At 32.4% G+C, this 19,942-nt stretch overlaps 2 protein-coding genes across 8 annotated transcripts in view; one reads left to right on the plus strand and one right to left on the minus strand.

Moving 5' to 3' along the window:
• Nucleotides 1-399: 399 nt before the first annotated feature.
• On the plus strand, nt 400-6,403 carry LOC124353130 (protein DPCD). Its single transcript, XM_046802982.1, has 4 exons — nt 400-623; nt 2,229-2,431; nt 4,438-4,674; nt 6,286-6,403. The coding sequence occupies exons 1-4, from the start codon at nt 560-562 to the stop codon at nt 6,382-6,384; spliced, it is 603 nt and encodes a 200-aa protein (XP_046658938.1). The 5' UTR covers nt 400-559; the 3' UTR covers nt 6,385-6,403.
• Nucleotides 6,404-13,789: 7,386 nt separating this feature from the next.
• The window catches only part of LOC124353127 (receptor expression-enhancing protein 1-like), a 47,750-nt gene continuing 41,597 nt past the window's right edge, over nt 13,790-19,942 (minus strand). For 4 of the 7 annotated variants that reach the window (XM_046802973.1, XM_046802974.1, XM_046802975.1 and 1 more), the window contains one exon: nt 13,790-15,043. In XM_046802973.1, the coding sequence (XP_046658929.1) occupies nt 14,970-15,043 (74 nt within the window). In that variant the 3' untranslated portion in view covers nt 13,790-14,969. Of the gene's footprint in view, nt 15,044-19,796; nt 19,884-19,942 lie in introns of all 7 variants that reach the window. The other 3 variants (XR_006921569.1, XM_046802972.1, XR_006921568.1) reach the window with 2 other exon arrangements.

Raw genomic sequence — 19,942 nt, forward strand, 5'->3', positions numbered from 1 at the left:
GTCACTGCTCCCAAGAATTGACAGAAATGACTCTGGTTTCCGAATTGTTGCTAAATTCTTTTCCATACTGACTCACACATTTTCACCCTATTTACTCCCATTGTTATATAGGTATTATTTATTTCATAGTATCTAATGCATGTCATCTTGCAATTAATTATGGCTAAATGAATGCAAAGTGGGTTTAACGTTAAAAAAAAAAAACAGTTTAAAAGATTACAAAAATCTTATGTTTCAAGTGTTTTAATGTTTATCCTTAAGTCAATGATTACTCACAGTATTCAAAAATCTTATACTAAACCATTCACAGTGATAGAAGCTAAATGTTGTGATTTACATTTCTCCTAGCACAGTGTGGCACAGGATTGGAGATAACTACTATTGTGATTGAATAACAAAACTAATAATAGTGTACCTTAAGGCTCTATGAGTTAATCAAAACCTGCTTTTAGCAAATCAAATTAAAAAATGTTTATAGGGTTACCATACCAACGTGTTGTTTAGGTTGGTGCAGCAGGTTAATCAAACAGGAAAAATCATTTTTGTATGATAGGTTATAATGGACGGTAATATTTGGTTATCTCGTATAAAAAATGCTGAAAAAACATCTATTATTCAAGAAGGTAAGTTAAGTAAAATGAGTTTATTGATTTATTGTAATTTCATAACCTAAAACTGTTCGTCTGGCATAATCAATACGTTATACATTTTTTATATTTGAAATTATACTCATTAAACAGATAATAACCGTTTCCTGGATTGGCAAATGTTTATAGGATCAACTTGAAACCATGATCTGTTGTATTTTAGTGCAAAGTACCAAACAATTGTTAAGAATAGTAATATTAATGTTAAGGAAAGACATAATGAAAGCTAAGATTTTAACCAAAAAATCGGATTGACACTAATAAATACTATTATGTCCACGAAACTTACTTGACTGCCATACTTATATGATAGCCTACCGCCCTGCTCGAGGATTTAGAACCACCCTACCCAAGAGCTAACTGCCCTACCTGAGGGCTTACCACCCTAACCGAGAGCTAATATTTCTACCCGAGAACTAAATATTCTACTCAAGAGTCAATTGCCTTACCCGAGGATTTAGCACCCTACCCAAGAGCTAAATGTCTTAGTCAAGAGCCAGCTACTCTACCTGAGGACTAACCTTTCATAATAGAGAATTAAATGTAATTAAACAATGCTCTTCTCAAGAACCAACCACCCTTCCTGTGGATTTCCCTCCCTTTCCAAGAGAGATTTTCTCTCTTTAAGGAAAAATTTCTTATTAGTTTATTAAGCATCTCCTCAGTTTTATTGAATTAACCTTGCTATTCTAGTTACTTATGAAGCACTTTCCGTTTAAAGAATTGAAAATATGTGAAGTGGGTTTTTTTAATTAATACCCTTGAATTCAATTATTTGTTTAATATGCCTACTTAACATTCTTACACAAGCATAGGATGGCTAGCTTAAAAAATTTAGTATGATTTTATTATAGTCTTTTGTAAGTTGGTTATTGTAGGGGTGGCCATAATCAATACCTCGTATTCTGCTTACACATAATAATCAGAGGGCATCAAGTATACAAATATTGATTTTTTTTACTTCATACCGTATTATTAAAAAGAAATTCGTTATTTTGGTATTATCCGGAGGCCACTATTTTTAGATTTTAACCTGATACTTATATCATGTATCATGTTTTGCATGTGTAGAAGCATTTCTGGTTTTAATTAATTATTCCGTCCCCGTAGCTGAGACTCCTATGTTTCCCCGATCAAATAAATACAAAAACATCTAGGTATCGTATGTGTCTAGCCCTAGTTCTATACTTCTAGTCTAAGATATGTGCAGTGCCGTATTAGAGTTTGCCTTGTTGTTTCTGCGAACAATATTCATACTTAGGACTGAGAAGTCTACTTCCATTAAAAGGTGTGTACTTCCGGCCGTTTAAATTCATCACAGTTGTTTTAGTCAGTGTCTTATTGCCCCGATCAAAAAACTATCCACATATGTAGCTCTTGGAAATCTACTTAAATTAGAAAGTGTCTACTTCCGGCTCTTGTAATCCGCTTTCGTTGTAAGATATTTCCAATGTTATACTTGAGTTTGCCTTGTTATCCTGATGAAGAAATTATACGTACATACGTAGGACTCAAAAGTCTATTGAGGAAAGTTAGGTTATATCTCTAATCTATTTTAGTAATTGGCTGTTTGTGTTTTAGGAAAAAGAAAATTCCACTACAAGTTCCCAGACACAGAAGAGATGGTTGAGGAGTACAGTCTGGATACAGGAGTGTTGCTCCGCAGGGCTTGGAAACGTAAGAGCAAGATCAGAGGTGCGGGAGACTGGGAGGTGGAAATAGGAGACCCTGAGCCTCAGTTTGGTGCTTTGGATGACATAGGCATAAAGGAAAACAGCAGTGCTGTAAGTTTCTGTCGGAAATACCTCACTGGAATCGAATGTCCTTTTTGAATATACACATACTATTGTTTATTCGTTACAAGTAGATACTTTTAAATGGCTAACAGAATTTTGAAATTTGCCATTATTATATGTTACAAAAAGAACAATACGCAATACATTTAGAGAATTGAAATCCATCCTCTCCTTCAGGGATCGAAATATTTTTAAACCAATTGTTGAATCAAAGCTTTCATGAAAAAACTAATGTGATATTTGTTTTCACAAATTAATGTTAAACAACATTATCTAAAAATGTTTAACTGACTTGTGAAAAAAGGTGAAAGGTAAAGGATGTTTTATTTTACCAAGTGAAGTTAGGGTTAAAAAGCCTTCTCTGACACTTCACTGGTACAAATAACACACACAACTTGGCACTTTACTTGTTTAGTGCAATTAAATAGAGTTATACCAGGTTTGGTTGCAGTCAGTTATAAAATTAAGGTATGCTTTTCAGTTCTGTTCAAGAAAATTTGGTAGCTTTGATAAAAGTATTCCCTTTTGAAATCTAAATTGTAATGCTTCGTTGATCAGCTTTGTAAACTTTTTCATTCTATTATACTCGTATCATCTTGCAAAATTATGTATATACGAGTAATTGGATTTGGAAAGTCGAAATCTCTTAAATCTAAGTTAATATACTTAACTTACCGACATTGACAAAAATTTTATTTCTAATACACCAGTTCATTGAAACAAGATCTTCAACAAGTGCTGCTTGCAAAATATATACATATATATTTATTTTTTTTAATAATTTAAATAAATAAAGCCAATATCACCCATGGAAACCTGAATTTGTCTCTTGAAACCTCTTTGTAATTAATTGCTAATAAAAATATAAAACTAAGAGACAGAGGAAACCGAGCGTTGCAGCACACCGACTATTATGGGTAGAATAGGACTCAGGCGGCCCCGCACCCGCTTCTCTCTGCCAGACAGGAAGCTGCGAAACCAATCGAACGCCACACCTCTTATTTCAGCTGCTTCCATTTTATACAGTAAAATATTGAAATCGGGGTACTTAAACGCTCTTTCATAATCAATGAAAAGACCTGTTGTTTTGTTATCCTTTAAAAAACATTATACATTATATTTGTGAAATTCATGAGAGCTAGAGGTGGGTTGTTGCAACTGGAACTGCGTAGTTAAGACATTCTGTAACTGGAACAGTAAGATAAGAGAAAAGTAAAAGGTCGCACTGGAACTGTACGTGTCTTAACTCTTAGGCTTACGCCCCTGATTTCCTAACGAATATCAATGTCTCCGGTTCACACTGCGCCGAAACACTACTTTCACAATTATTTTCTTGAAATATTTTGGACTGACCATGGAAATTCATATTCAGTTAACCAATGTTAAATCGAAATTTATTTCAAGTAGATAATTATGTAAGCAATGTTTTAACACGGTGTGAACCAGAAGACATTGATGTTAATGTACAGATATGTTCATTAAATGTGTATCATGGTAAAAGCCTTTTAATTTAATTGTACAAGTTGTCTACGCTTGTAAAAATTAAATTAAACTATCAGTGTTGAATACGGGTGGATTAGGTTCTGGAAGGGTTATAATTATAAAAGATGAGCAGAAACTTTTTAAGGAACTCTGTCATTAGAGCAATTGCTAAAAGAATTCTTGTGATCTAACATCTAAATTATTTTCGTTATGCATACAAATTTCTAATTCCTCCTAGGATACCTTCAATATATAATTTTGGGTGGGTTTGCATATAGTTCTTGTTACTACTAGTAATCATTACATTTTTTTTATCATAAATTTCCTTTGGACATAAGATGTTGGAAGCTAGACAAAGTGATGGTTGTTTAACACCCCCTCTGATTCGCAGGAGTAATTGAGGTCCCATCCTGTAAGAAAATTCAAGAATTCCAATTAAGATAGGGATCTATTGTAATTTGTACTCTCTACACTGATGTAGTCTAAACTGTTAAACCGGACTTTGTTTACAGCCATACGTTACGAGGAGGATAACCAAAACCAGTTTAGAGTGGAGAATTCGAAACCTACCGTATCCAGTAGGGACCTACTCTGTCACTGCTGAGCCTGACGAGAAGTGCCTGATCGTGAGGACAACCAATAAAAAATACTATAAGAAACTACCAATACCAGAGCTCGAGAGGGTAAATCTAGTCCCAGTTCAAGACAACATTTCGTTTTCCCATAAATTCAATACTCTCATAATAGTGGTAAGTTTGATTCATTTTTACCTGTTTAAAATTCTTTAAAAAATAATTTATCTTGTCCCTTGTTTCAGTAAATTTTACAAGATAGTTTTATTAATTTAGAATCTTTTTAGTAGTCAGTTATTTAAAGTGTACAATACTAGAGGTAAGAATTTAAATTAAAGATTGATTATGGAATAACAGAGACGAAAGTTTAAGAACATGTTTAGGAATTTACCACGTAGGCTACATAGAACAAACCTCATATGTTACCTATAAAATGTTACCTATCTTACCCATTGCACATTTAATAAATTTATAAACTTAAACTTTATTGGTGAATGTGTGTGGAGAGAGAATGGTTAAGAAAATTTGTGTAGTAATATGCTAGATTGAGTCAAGTTTAAAAATATAATGAATATATGAATTGATATATAACGTAATATAATGTTATTATTTTGCCATTTGGTGTCAGTAAAATTCAGTTTTGTTGTTCAAGTGTTGGTTGCTTCATGTACTCTTTATAGGATTTTCTTTAACCTCTTCAGAACTGAGTAAATAATTAATTTGTAACAATAACACGTACATTTCGTCAAACATTTCAAACTGTAGTCGTAACACTACTGTAGTTTTGACTTCTAATCAGTCATCTTCAGGGGTTATTTGTTACACTCCCTTCTCACTTCAGCTTCCAATGAAGGTACTTGTCATTGTTATTAGTCTGTTCACAAAGACTATAAAATGTGGAAAATAAAAATGTATTTTACTCAATATCACAAGATAGACGCAGCATACTCTTCTCAAAGAAACATTTTTACGGTTATAGATTTACAAACCTGAAGCACTTAAGACATTTTATTAAATAATCATTGAGGTAATTGTTAAATTAACCTTATCAATGTGATGAAACATTTTTCAAAAATTATTTAGCTGTAATTTTGATCAAGGTAACAGGTAAGTAATGGCTTCTTATTTGTATCTACTTAAATGAATTTGTTTGGTGAAATTCTCAAACCTTCTTCATCACTGCTCCGTTCACAAACAGCTGACTTCTATGTTCATATCAGACAGAATTTTTTTATTGAATTCTTGTATCCAAAAAGTGAAACGCCCATTCACATTCATAAACGGCTGTAAAATGAGTACAGTTATTTAATAGTGGAATGGATTTCTCCACAAAAGACAGTCTAATAAACATCACTCAGCTAATTTTCAAACAATTGCAGTGCTACCACCTGTTGAAACGAAAAGTTGCTAGAGCAGTGGATTGGGGAATAAGGTTAAATAGTTTTGCTAAACTCAATTGTCTTTACCTATGTAATTGATTTGAGCAAAAAATAATAGAATATACTTACTAATCATTGTATATTAATCACAGTTTATTACATTAAGTTGCCTTGCACTTATAACTCAAGTATTAAAATTATTGTTGAATAAAAATACGTTTTAACCCTTTGCGATTGGTCGTCGACTATAGGTCGACCGCTGCAGTTTCGCTGAACGCTCGCATGTCGACAATAGGTTGACCGGATATTAACTAACAGAAATTAAATACAACCTGAGGACTGTCGAAGCAATTTTTATTGAGACCTCAAAGGGTTAAAGTTTAAATAATTCACTTCTTGTCTGTTTCAGTACAAAAAGCCAGTTCAAGTGATAGAACTAGAGCAACATGTACAAGAGGAGCTGAAGTCAGTTGCTGCCTTAAAAGACGATCAGTGTAAACCTAGTTAAAATAAATATTTTAATTCTAGGAGTAGTTTATTTTTTACGTCCTGAAATAGTTTTGCCACCTTTTAGACAAGGAGCGGAGAGCCTGTTGTATAAGCTCACAACCTAATTTTTCACGGAATCAATAGAGGAATTTCTTTAAGAAAGAAACTGATTGTGCCACTCTAGTTTGGTGGAAGTCAAATGAAAGAGTATCAAAAGAGATTTTTTTCACAAACTATACTTTATACATAAACATACCTAAAACCAACGTTATACTTGTAAATAATCTTTAAACAAGTATGAATTAACGATACGAAAACAAAATATTTGGTTGAAAAAGGGGACTGTCGGCCTTTTTATCTTGTTAGTTTACGGTTATACTTTTTTATAATTTATTTGCGTTATAAAATGTCAGGGGTGAGATTTATCTGATGTTTCTTTGCCAGTAACAGCATGTAAACCTTTTGAGTTAAAGAGAGTTTGAATGTTACTGCTTCAACTGCATGGGTGGACCCTCCTTCCTTTGGGATTCCAGGTCAGAGTTATCTTCAGTTCAGTTTGTTTATCTGCAAGTCAACTTCCTTCCAACATGAATACACACAAGAGGAAGGTAACATTCGGTTATCCTGTGTCGTGCCAGTTGCCGTGGGTGTTATTCATAGGAAATTACTAAGGTGTGAGAAGCCTTTAAATATATTATTTTTGTTTGTCCATAAAATCCTTGAACCTTTCATTCTAATTAGCCGCAACCATTTAGTAGGTGATTCCTCCTCCTTTACTTGCCTACAGGAGTGATAAGAGAAATTGTAGAATCCTGACAATATAATAGAGGAAAAATATTTTAGACTCTCAAATTTTCAAATTATTTAATACTTCCTTACCTTCAGGGGTTTTTCCTCAAGTATTTAACCCTTAGAGCGTCCATCATATTTTATAAAATGCTCAACTGTTTTGTGAGTTTTTGCAGACTGTTCTTGTTAAATTTATAATAAAATCTAAATAGTAACTTAAATATAGTGTTATTGTATACTGATTTGTTTTTGCAAAGAACTGTGCTTTCAGACTGTGTAAATATGAAGTTAGAAATAACAATTTCTTAGTTTAGAAATTTAAAAAAAGTTAAATAAAAACAAAATTTGCAGTAAATTATGCACATGTTTTTAAATATTACACGTATTCAAAATTCGGAATAGCCAAATTGTAGGACATTTTGTCCTGAAGACAGAAGTGTATAATGTTCAACTGTTTATATTAATAATGTTTTCCTGCTTGCGGTAGTTAAATAACACATTGATATAACAATGTTCTTACTTTTTATATTATACTAAATATAGTAGCAATACAACAATTTCGAATAGACTACTTGTAGCAAATTGCCACGAACACAGAAATATACATTGCTGTAAGTTCTTTTAGTAATTCATAATATTTACCTATATAGAGGAAAGTCAAACTAGTGATTGTTTTATGAAAAACAAACAATATTTACATGCAATAATATCATTTCTTACAATTAGTAACTACATAACAACAAATTAACAAAGACAAAATAGACTTTAAATAGCGAAATTCACAAGTTTGTATCTAAGCAACAACAAGCAACGCAAACACACTTCACTGGAAACAATAACTGATGAAAATGATGTAGACTGATGTTTGGCACAAAGTACAGTACAAGAAATTGAAAGACCTCTTAACACAAAGAAAAACTCATGGGTTTTCGAACGGTTTAGGTTATAATGAGATTTGAGCAGTATTAGAGACGGCAATATGAGTTTAAAGACATGAATGTTTATTATCAAAATCTTTTATGATGACGTTTAGTGAAAGTCCGAGTCGTCAAAAATATTGATGATGTACGTTTGGAAGGTTATAAAAACTTTTTTCTGATCCATAAATAAAGGATAAAAAAATAAGTTTTCAAATTACTGGCCCATCTCTGTCCTTTCCACACTCTCTAAGAGATCCACAACACTTCTTGGATCATCTGAGACACAAAGTAACAGTAGAGACTTGTTTCCAGCAGCATAACAATAGACAATATTCTTTATTAAACAATATCATCGATATATGTTACAGAGTCAAAAGTATGTCAGAATAGATGGATGTCTAGTCAAGTCAAACATTGTCATTCCATGAGTAGAATTCCCCAAGTGTGTAGAAGGCCTGATTCTGTAGCCAATGGTAAAGGATAACTCTTCATGGTTCTTGTGTTGTCATCTTTCAGGTAGGCAGCTTGTTGGACAGCTTCATTCCAGCATAGGATGGTTTTTTTCAAATAAGGCAGTTTGGTGAATAGGGAGTGTATAGTCTCCTGCTTGTCTGGTGAAGTGATTGTGCAGATGCCTTTGTTTAAGAGGATCCTCGGTTCTGCAGTGTATAATGGTTTCCAGGATGTAGATGGAAGTCACTGTCAATAATTTCCAGTCTTTAAATAAATTTCTGCAGCTCTTTCTCTCTGGGTCATATTTTCTGCCATTATCCTTGGTGTTTTCCTTTGCATAATTAAGACATGGTTTCTTTTTAGTTAGATTTCTTTCTGAACCAGTGTCTGGCGGGGATCTGGTATGGTTGAAGGATTAACTGTTACCATGGTTGCTTTGTGTTTTTGTTTGTTTTTTTTTTGTAGTTATTGTGGATGAACAAGTCTGTATATGTTATTTTCTGTGATATAATTACTATGGTTGGATATGGATCTATAATTGTGCAACAGTTTTTTTTAGGGAGACACTAACTTATCCTTTGAATTGCCTCTGTAAGTTTTTGTAGTGCTTCTTGTTAGTTGAGAAGAAGGAGAATGTTCTGTGAGTGGTTGGGGTTTTGTCACTTGTTTCTTTGATAGGGCTTCACTTTGGGTATGTTGTCTGATAGGACAATGGGAATTAAAAGTTATACCCAGTTCTTGGACAGTAACCAATATTTCAACTTGCTGGGACTTCAGTTGGGTGATCAATAATGTTGGGAACTTAATATTTTTAAGTTGTCAGTCTGAGATGAAATATCCTTGGATACTTTTAAGCAGACTGTCAACGCATTTATCAATAGTGCTAATGGTATTGATTATTGAATTCTGTTGGCCTCTTATTTGAGCAGGTCCCATTATTATGTATCGAGGTTCATAACAGAAACTTTGTCAAACTTGGTAACAAGTAAGCGCAATGAGCATTTACCTATTACAAAGGGCATGCTAAACAATGCATCAGAAACAAAGTGTATTTTTTAAAAGGGTCAATGAATCCAACAAGTGCAGATATTCGATATTGCAGTGATAATGATATTTATTAGATACAAAATTCATATTATTTTAAAACTAAAAACCAAAGAAATAGTAGAATACAGCAAACAAGGATTGGAAAGAAATGCCATAATCTGTATTACATAGGTTTTATGCATGCTTTCCAAGGACAAAAGCTGGGAGTAAAAATGAGTATACAGACAATATGGTCCCACACATCAGGCATTGGTGTTGTTTTTGTAATCCTATATATCATAGATGTGGAAATATGTGCTTCTATCATGCACTATGGTGTATCATTAAATTGAAATTTTGTGTGAATATAGTTTAAACAATGAAATAATATTTATAGTTATTATTGGCTGAGTTAGCAAAACCTATCACTTGAGGATCTAGAACAATTTCATTTCTGTTCGCACAGTATCTTGAAAATGAATTGACACTTGAAATTTTGCATTAAACTTCATTTCTATATAGGCAAGATTGAATTCTATGATGGTGCATGTCCATCCATGGACTTTTACTGAGCTTCATTGATGTGTATTACTCAGTAAACTGGCACAATGAAATAAGCTAGTTTTGGAATTTGCTCTTGGAAGCTCAGTGAAGCCTGTTACATGATACATTGTGTGGTGTACTCATACCTTCTTATAGATGGAGCTCCATCATATTACATCATAGATACTCAGTGGAAAAGAGCTATAAACTCAGGACTGAGGTGAATTCTACAATTATTCAATCTAATACCTTTGATTTCTCATTGATGCTCATAGAAACACATTTTCTCTTCAAGACACTTCCATTTCAATTATTAAACAGGGATTCAGAGATGTCAATGTGATTGTCACGAAGCTTAAAGATGAGATATCAACCGCTCTTACCAGAGAATGAGGAATTCCTCAAGGAAATGTGACTGTCACGAAGTTTAAAGATGAGATATCAACCGTGCTTGCCAGAGAATGAGGAGTTCCTCAAGGAAGCATCTTAAGACCTATACCCTTTAATCTGTATACATCGCATTCCCTTCTTGTGTTCAGAACTGCACACCACATTATTACACAGATGTTTGCCAGCTGCATTTATCTTATGATCTTGATCTGCTATAGGATGCCACTTCTCAAATAAATGTTGGCCCAAAGAGAATTTTGATTCTGGTCAGCTGAAAATTGTCTGAAAACCTCATCAATATAGACAAATGCTCTGTGTTACATCTAGTACCACAAAATCATACACAGACTCTCCATGAGAATGTTATAAGAGCCACACTTGGCAGTGAGCATTTATTAATCTGTTAAAAGGTTAAGACTCTCAGAGTCTTGGACAAAAACCTGTAATTTTCTAACCATGCTACTGGCAATATCCAGTGTGCCATAAGCAGAATGAAAGTCTGTATGGATTTAAAAATGTTTTGCTACTGAAATCCAACTCATCCGGTCTTCTACTCAGCCTATGGGAACAGTATCACAGTTCATGACATCCAGAAAATTCAAAGACTTAAAAACACTACTTTAAGATATGAGGCGTACGGATCATGTGTCACATTATTGCCATCATACTGTTTACATGCTTCCCAACGCTGATGTCTACAAGGTTTTGATCAACTGCATAAACTACAAAACATCAAACTCAAGGAGCCCCAGTACCTGAGTGAGAGACTGCGGTATGGTGTTGAGTGAAGTTTGAGATGGGCCAGAAATGCTACTCATACAAGACCTCCCTGAAATACCTTAAAACTTGCTCAGTAAATAATTTTGGAGAAAATGCCACCAAACATATACATTAATATTTAAATATTATTAATTAAGTATATTGTAAATTCAGCTATTAACCCCTTCACGATTTTTGACAATATTATGTTCATAGTGATTACGTAAAAGTGTACTACAGACGTACTATTACACATTGTTATATTGTTTCTGTTTTGTTATGTTGTTTGCTGTAATATTGCACAAATAGTATTTCTATGATAACCCCACGTCATGCACGTAGTTCTGGTGTTTTCTACTAGATGTCAGCTCTTCCTCGATCCTCTCCCATAAGTGTTTGCACCTTGGTGAGTTCACTATAGTCGCATAGTGCAGATAGATACCATATGTTGTTACATTTCACTCGTTCTTGAGTATTTTATGGTTTTATTTCTAGTGTTTATTGTACCATGGACATATCCGACGCACAAACAGCTGATTGGCATTGTTTGCGTTAAGATGACACAGACACGGACAGTGAAAATGACTTAGTGGACAATATATAAAAAATAACAACAATTTTTTAAAAACACTAAAAATAACTTTTTTGTTTGTAAAAGACTATATCTAAACTTCTCAATACTGAATAAATACAAATACTGTACAAAATAGAGAAAAAATTATATTGAGCAACACAACCTTAATAACTTATAATGCAGTAAGTTTAAATTTTTGGGAATGAATATTTTCCAACTTTTACCCCCCAACGTTAAATTACAAACAAAATTTGGACAATTTAAAACCAAACTAAAATAATCTGATTTTTTTAATGCTTTCATAAGCTGATGAATTATTTTTATTTTAAAACATAAATAGTCAGATAAAAAAGACAGTATCAGAAGAGTTTGAAAAAAGTTGTCCAAGGTAAAAAGTGTAACGACAACATGCATATCAAGTAAGGGGAAAATTGAACAACTATATTGTTTCAACATAAATAATTTATTGTCAATTATAATATATGAATTAACTAATTATAATGCATATTAGTTTAATAATAAATAAATACAGAATAAGTAACAGCCATCACAGATCCTCATGCAATACATTCTGTTATCTTTTGACAACCAACAACTTCACTATTACAACTATAAGGTTAGAGGTTATACAGCTCTCTAGGGTAACTACTGGGTTAACATTCTCTTGAGCATGTCACTAGCAAAACTATGAGGATGCTTCTCTATGATTAGAATTTGGAAATGTGACACTAAAATAACTAATAAATATTGGGCCCCAAACCATGAGCAATGAGATCAAAACTTTAGGATGATGACCTCTAATTCACGTCACTAGTGAATTTGGGCGCGTAGGAACAGTGAAAAGGAAAATTAATTGGACATTCAAGAAATTTTGATCTTGTTTAAGCTTCAAGTAACACACATTCTTTTCAGCTTACTTGGTTTAAGAACTACTTGCAAGATCTGCACACTCCCAGCACTTAGGACAAATACGATGGCATCAATCTTCTTGTTCTTACATTGCTGTTTTTTCTTTAATATTCTTTAAGAATTTTGTAAAATGTATAATTTGTAACAGAGTAAAAGAACACAACCGTAAATTATTCCTTCAACACTATGATACTACCAAAAGAAAATCGATTACTCTTTGTTTACGAAATGCTGAGTATTACAATATTGATAAATTTCAGTTAGTGAACAATATATATTGGTGTTGATGATAAATGAAATAAAATAATTAAATGTTTTGTAGCTCTTATTGACAAATATTATTTTGATTGGATATTGCGGACATTCACTTTCTTATTGTTGTTCTTTAAGAGTAAATGATAGTCACAATAAGTCTAAAGAATTATTTTAAACTTTAAAATTATTTTTGACAATAGTGGATGGATTAAAGTAATAAATAATTAATTTACTTATAGACTTGTGTTATTAAAATTGTCTGTTATTAAAATTCGATAGTGTATAGATAATACACAAATAAACTCAAATTCACCATATGAACAGTTAATACAAGCTGTTTAATATGCTCTTAATTATAAAATGCTGCAGCACAGTAGGGGGATGGCTCGGCAGATACCCCCATCGAGCATACATACTGCTGCAGCATATGTAATTTAATTACTAATCCACCTTTTTTTATGTTTCGTAAAATAATCAGTCATTCATTTACTCTGTGTTTGTCAGCTTTGTCCAGTTTCAACTTAAATTACACAAGTATTATCATATTGTGGCAAAGAGAGGCTTTTTAGAAATCCATCAAAAGAAAGATCAGGGGCACCTGGTACACATAAATGTAAACAATTCTTAACTTCCAGTTTAATAAGTTCATTATTCTTATCTGATTATTTTGTAATCAGAGCTGAAACTTACTCTACGCTACTTATAAAACTATAAGAATGTTCAACACGGAATCGCATACCTACCGTAGGACAAGTTGTGCTCGAGAGGAGGAAGGTAGTCCTAGTATGAATAAACTGTTCTACATAGACAATTATAAAAAAAACGTTTATTGACATCTCTAACCAGTTGTGTCTATAATCAACTATCAGAGATCATCTCGGTTACTACTAACAAACAAAATTAAATTACACTCCAACAAAAAAATGTAAAATGCAATCTCCAAACAAAAATACTAAGAGAAAAATTCAATTAGGCCTCAAGTATCGGATTCAAAGGTACAATTCAAATAAAACCATCTCACAATCTTTAGGTATTTGATTAACAAATAGCACCCACTTGCATCTAATACTGACTCCCTTACCAATTAAGTAACTCATCCAGCATTAACAATTCTAATAAACCTGTACATTTTTTAGGTACATTATTTAACAACATATTGGGTTGAACAGGTCAATAAATAATTGATTTATATTCAATTTTACCTGGACACATATTCAATAACATTAATAGCGTATCATTCATAAATTAATTAACACAGGAAGCTAAAGGCACAATTATGGGACTAGAATAACGTTAAATATAACAAACAATTAACTCTTGTTCATTGATAAATTACTATGAGTTGCAAGCAGATTCCATAAACATGTACCGTGGGAATTATAATTCTTGTCAATAATGCAATAATGTTTTTTCTAAATAAAGGTTATTCATAACAAGTTATAATCTCTGTATCATCGATTGTAACATCCATAACTAGATATAAATTAATTAACAAACCATGTCTTCTTCTATTATTTAAAAACCTTTGAAACAGATTCGCAATTTGTGCGTATACTTGGGTAAAAAGATAAAAAAAAAACAAAATTATCAATCTAGTGTTAACGAACTAAACTAAATAGGACTAACGAAAACGATAAAACGAGTTATAATTATCAAAGTATAAAATTGAACACAAAACAAACATTTTGATGTGGCATTGTAAAATGCATAAAATGTATAAACATTATATCACAATATCATAGAATATCATGGGGAAATATTTGGCTTACAATGTTAAAGCATCAGTAGTTAGTACTATAATTAATGCCTTACATCAGTTTACGGCATCGTCACGTGCCTCTCTAGAAAAAACAAAATTATCATGTGCTCTAAAATAAATTCTTAATATTTACGCTACTAAAACAGTTTCAAACTGTGAATACGCCAAAAACACTATACAAAAGAAATAAAATTTGCTCTTAAATAAGTACTTTAAGTTTGTTCGAACTATCCAGTCTTCATTGCGTCTTTTTGCGGGCCACCCTCTTGCTTTTCGGTAGTGTTGCATAGATGGGTGGGATCTGTACCAACAGAATCACAATTAGTACGACTCATATTTACATTCACTTGAGCTGAAGTATTACTACTCCTAGAATTGAAAACATTTATAGTTTTGTTTCAAAAATAACTTCGTTCTTGAGTAACATTGTATGTTGTAATGCTATTAATTCAAAATATTGATTTCAAAATCTTTCATTCTTGTAAAAATTACAATATGATAATTTTGCGATTATAATGGAAGCCCTAGAGACTATTTACACTTGAATAATATCTTGGTTACAATATATTGCGTGCTTGTAAACACATTCATGTAATTTTTAACTGATTCAAAACATACTTGGTAGTAACAACGCATACTTTAGTTAATTTCATTTCAATTCAATAAAAAACTTCAACAATATAATTTTTTTCACCTATTATACTTTATATAGATAAAAAATAAAACTTTCACCTATATTATTGGAAACTTAAAGCAATTTAAAACCTTTCCTGGAGCAGACTGCACGAAAATATTCTGATGGTGGTTGGTACACCTGAATACTCTGCACCTTGCACCCAACACTGTTGCCAACTTTATGTTTATGGAGAATTACTAATCTGTCTTAACAACTGTTACAATAAACAAACATATGTACATTACTTTGCTTTCATTTCTGACATGAGTCTTTAAATGAATAAAAATTGTGGTACAACACTTTTTCACACATTATATACAGTAAATTATTTATACATATTTACACACAGTTGTTTGTGAATAACTGTCTTAGTGAGTTTTTTCGGGAATGGGAAACCTAGAAGAAGGAGTTGCACACAAACGTACATTGCAGTCAAGACACTGGTAACGTGATCCACGGCACTTATTATGCTTCGATCAATCTATACATCTCAAAAAGCCAATCAACGTGCCCACACCACCTAGCGGCAAAACAGTGAATTACGCACTGTTATTTATTTATGATTTTTTCACTGGTCGAATCGCCACCTGCTAAAAAAAATCAGTCGTTGTACGATGGATTAACTCGGCAGCGTCTGTTTTTATAAGTCAGTAATGAATTAACTCGGCAAAAGCCATTAAGGGATCAAGCATCTGAAAGCAAAATTAAAGTGTTCTCAAATTCTTGGCTCTTTACAGCCAATTTTTTAATAAGTTATCCTATTTAGTTCCAAAATAGTGACCATATTAATTTTGTAGAAGTAGCCTACACTGTATCCATAATAAGAGAAAGCAGTATAACTACCAAAGTTCTTAACTAACTCTAACTAAGTTGGCACAATCTCTATATATGAAAGGCAAAGCCATCACTCATTCACTCATATCTAATAGTAGCTTCTTCTATCAAAAGTAAAGCACTGTGGAGTAAGATAAATCACGAGAGAACTGGAGAACTGGTAGTGAAGAATCATATTGGAACTGAATATATTTCAGTAGAAGCAGTTAGAAATACACAAACGGCAGATCATTTTAATGTCTAATTTACGACAGGAGCTGAAGAAACCTTGAAAGTCGACAATCCCTCAATGATTAACAGAGCAGTGATGATCCATTATAACCCAAGAAGTTTACTCTTTACCTTCTCACCTACTTCTCAGAAAGTTAAAGATTTTATTGAAAAAAACCGCAGAGCTTGTCCCAAACATGTTATTTTCTGGACAACCCTCATATGATTATTCTATTTTAATCTGAACTATGAAAAACTTTCTGATACAACTCTTATGAAATTATGATAATACGGGATGTGAGAAAGAAGACGTTTTTTGATCTGACCGAAGTAACTTTTCAAACCTACTCGTATGTGTATATTTTGTTCACCGGGACAATAAGGCAAACAGTACAACAACATCGGAAATACCTTAGACTAGAAGTAGATCACAAGGGCCAGAAGTATAAGTTTTTTTACTGAAGTAAGCACCTTGGACCTTGGTAGGTAGATTTTTGGATGTCATGGGAAAAAGGGCAAAATCTACTAGGGTGTCTGAAGTGTAACTAATTTGAACGAGAACTGCTCCTGTAAGCGTAAAACCTGAAATAAGAGCTAGCCTCAATTGTGTTTAACTTTTTAACCTCTGAACCATGACACTACAATTAACATGTACCCTAAGTACCCCACTTTAAATTCAAAATTATCATAGGGCTCATTCATATTAAATCAGAAGTTCCTTTACTAAGGATACTGCAGATTTTGACTTTAGGATTCCTCTACACCACAGGCCTAAAACAGTTTAAGTGTTACTGACTTGTTTGGTCTTTTCAATGAATTATTAAGGAATGTTGCAGAGAAATTTAAGTTATTTTATTGGAACTTATAAAAACTGTTTCAATTTCTAACTTCAGAGCCCCAAAACAATGTGTTTTAAATTTGAGAGTCCAATTATTGTGAAATGGATTAGGAGGTTGAATCTTCCAGTAATCATCACTTTTGTCATGAGTTTTTGTTACCCCTTTTTACTTGCGAGTAACTGCTAGTAAATTTATATATAATATATATATATATATATATATATATATATATATATATATATATATATATATATACACACACACACACTGTGAAATCATTTTTATATCTTGATTCAATAAATATTTATATATGTGTCCATTAACATTTGTGCCAAACTCTCCTTTATTTTAAAATATAGACTATTTTTCTCTCCAAGTGAAATCTGAAAATATTTTATAAATACTGCTACTTGCTATCTGTTCAGTCATGAATGTATTTATTTTTACAATGTAGATTGCATATATCAGTTATGCAATTTCACAAAAATAAACCTAGAAAAAACCTAAGAGCATAGTTATTTACTATTAAATTTTCTTTCCAAACAATTAATTTGCATAGTACGAGGTTCATCCAAAAAGTATCCTTCTCAGATGGAGGAAGACGTTCCGAACTGCCGCCCGGAATTCGCTGCACTCCACCAGTCAGAGAGTCACAGCGCATAGCTTCATTTGTTATTACGCGTGCTTGTACCTCATTTCACTGTGATTGGATATCACGAGCAAAGAGTTAACATGATGTTTTGCCAGAAACTTGACCGTTCTGCTTCAGAAATAAACTCTATTATATAGAAAGCTTTTAGTGTCAAGTTATTCAGATAAAAGACTGTTTAGGCATTTCAACGATGACCGCAATTTGAATGGAGAGTGACGCGCGATCTGGCAGGCCATAACAGCCAGACTCTTGTAGACAGAGAGCGTGTTTCTGTGGCAATCAACAAAATCTGTTGATTGCCTGTACAGGAGTTATAAGAGAAGACTTGGGTGTCTCAAAATCTGCAGTTTGTGAAATTTTACAAGAAGATTTGAAAGTGAACTATGTTTTTGGATTTCCGACCTTGCAGGCCTGCCAGATCGTGGGTCACTCTCCACTGAAATATGGTCATCTTCGATCATTTAAACCACTATTTTATCCGAGTATCACTTATAGATTTGTCTTCAAAAACTTTGTGTATCAGAGACACAAAACAGTGTGCTCTGACTAAGTGGAGTGCAGGTAATTAATTACTTGGTTGCGTTATTACGCCAGCAAAGGGAGTACTTTTCAGACAAACCTTGTACAAATTATTGATTTAAAAAAAATTGTAGATTACAAAATAGAAAGAGTAAAGTAAATTGATGCTTAGTTGTTTTTATAATATTAATCAGTTTTCTATTATATTAGATTGGCTAAAATAATCATTGTTATTAACAATATTAAATCTGTATTAGTGAACATAAACTTAGAAAAAGTTATTTATGTTATTCAACCATTCAAATTATTTTTTTTAATATTGCTAGTATAGTGTTATTTGATTTATGATTAGTTATTTAATAGTCAAACTATTATTTATGTTTAATTAAATACAAGGTAATTGCTACGATAAATTCCAATAATGATTAAAGTGCACAGAGTATTAAGTACTACAATTAGTCTATTATTTATCATTAATTTAAATTCCCTTAGAGGAAATTTTTTTATAAATAATGATGGAGCTTCATTGTAACTTAGAACAGGGGAAAATTTTAACAATAGTAGAAATAATAATAGTGGAGAGTAAATTATTTTTATTAACACGTTCACGACATCAGCGTTTTTCCAGCCTTTTATTTGCCGTCCAATTTTTCAATAATAATGGCCAAAACTGTAATCAGTTTTTTTAAGTCAAACTTCTAAGTATAACGAGACAGGTGTGTAGGCTTCGCAATTTTGCATAAAAATAATGATTTCATTGTTTTTTTTCAATTTTTTCTCCGTGCACCCCAAGGGGTAGCTAAAAAAATTAAGTTACCTTAAAAATTAAGCAATCGTATGCCGGACGGGTGGTATGTTGATCAAATTTAACAAACCACCAAAACAGGTGAACGATAAAATCGCAATAATGAATGTATAGCAACATGTACCACATTGGATGCACAACGCACTTTACAAAAGCCCAGTGTGTACCCAATCGGGTTCACAACAGCAGTTGTGAAAAATTTCTTGTACCCGATGGGTTACACATCATCGTGAACGTGTTAAGTAAACACTACAACACAAATTAGTTTAGAGAAACACAAAAACAGTGCAATTTCCATCAAGTTCCATTGCAGGTTTCAATTTAAAGAAGTAATTTTTGTAACTTAATAAATAATCCGAGTTGTGTCTATTTAAACATATTTCTAGAGTAGAGTATTTAACTAATTTCTTGCTAAGACACTACAACTAAAGAAATTAAAAAATGTGCTTAGCACTAAAAAAGTGCTATAAAATATAACTGATTTATGAATAATGTCTTAGGAAGTTTTGCTTAACTTACAAATACTTGTATATGACACTTTCAAGTACAGGGCAGGAGATATTGAAATTATTGTCCTTACTGCATTTGTAGCACTCCCCGTGTCACCTGTATGTTAAATTAAGTTTCAGATAATAAATACTAACATTTAATTACATTTGTTTTTT

This window comes from Homalodisca vitripennis, chromosome 1 (assembly GCF_021130785.1).
Source record: "Homalodisca vitripennis isolate AUS2020 chromosome 1, UT_GWSS_2.1, whole genome shotgun sequence".
Classification (NCBI taxonomy): Eukaryota; Metazoa; Arthropoda; class Insecta; order Hemiptera; family Cicadellidae; genus Homalodisca; species Homalodisca vitripennis.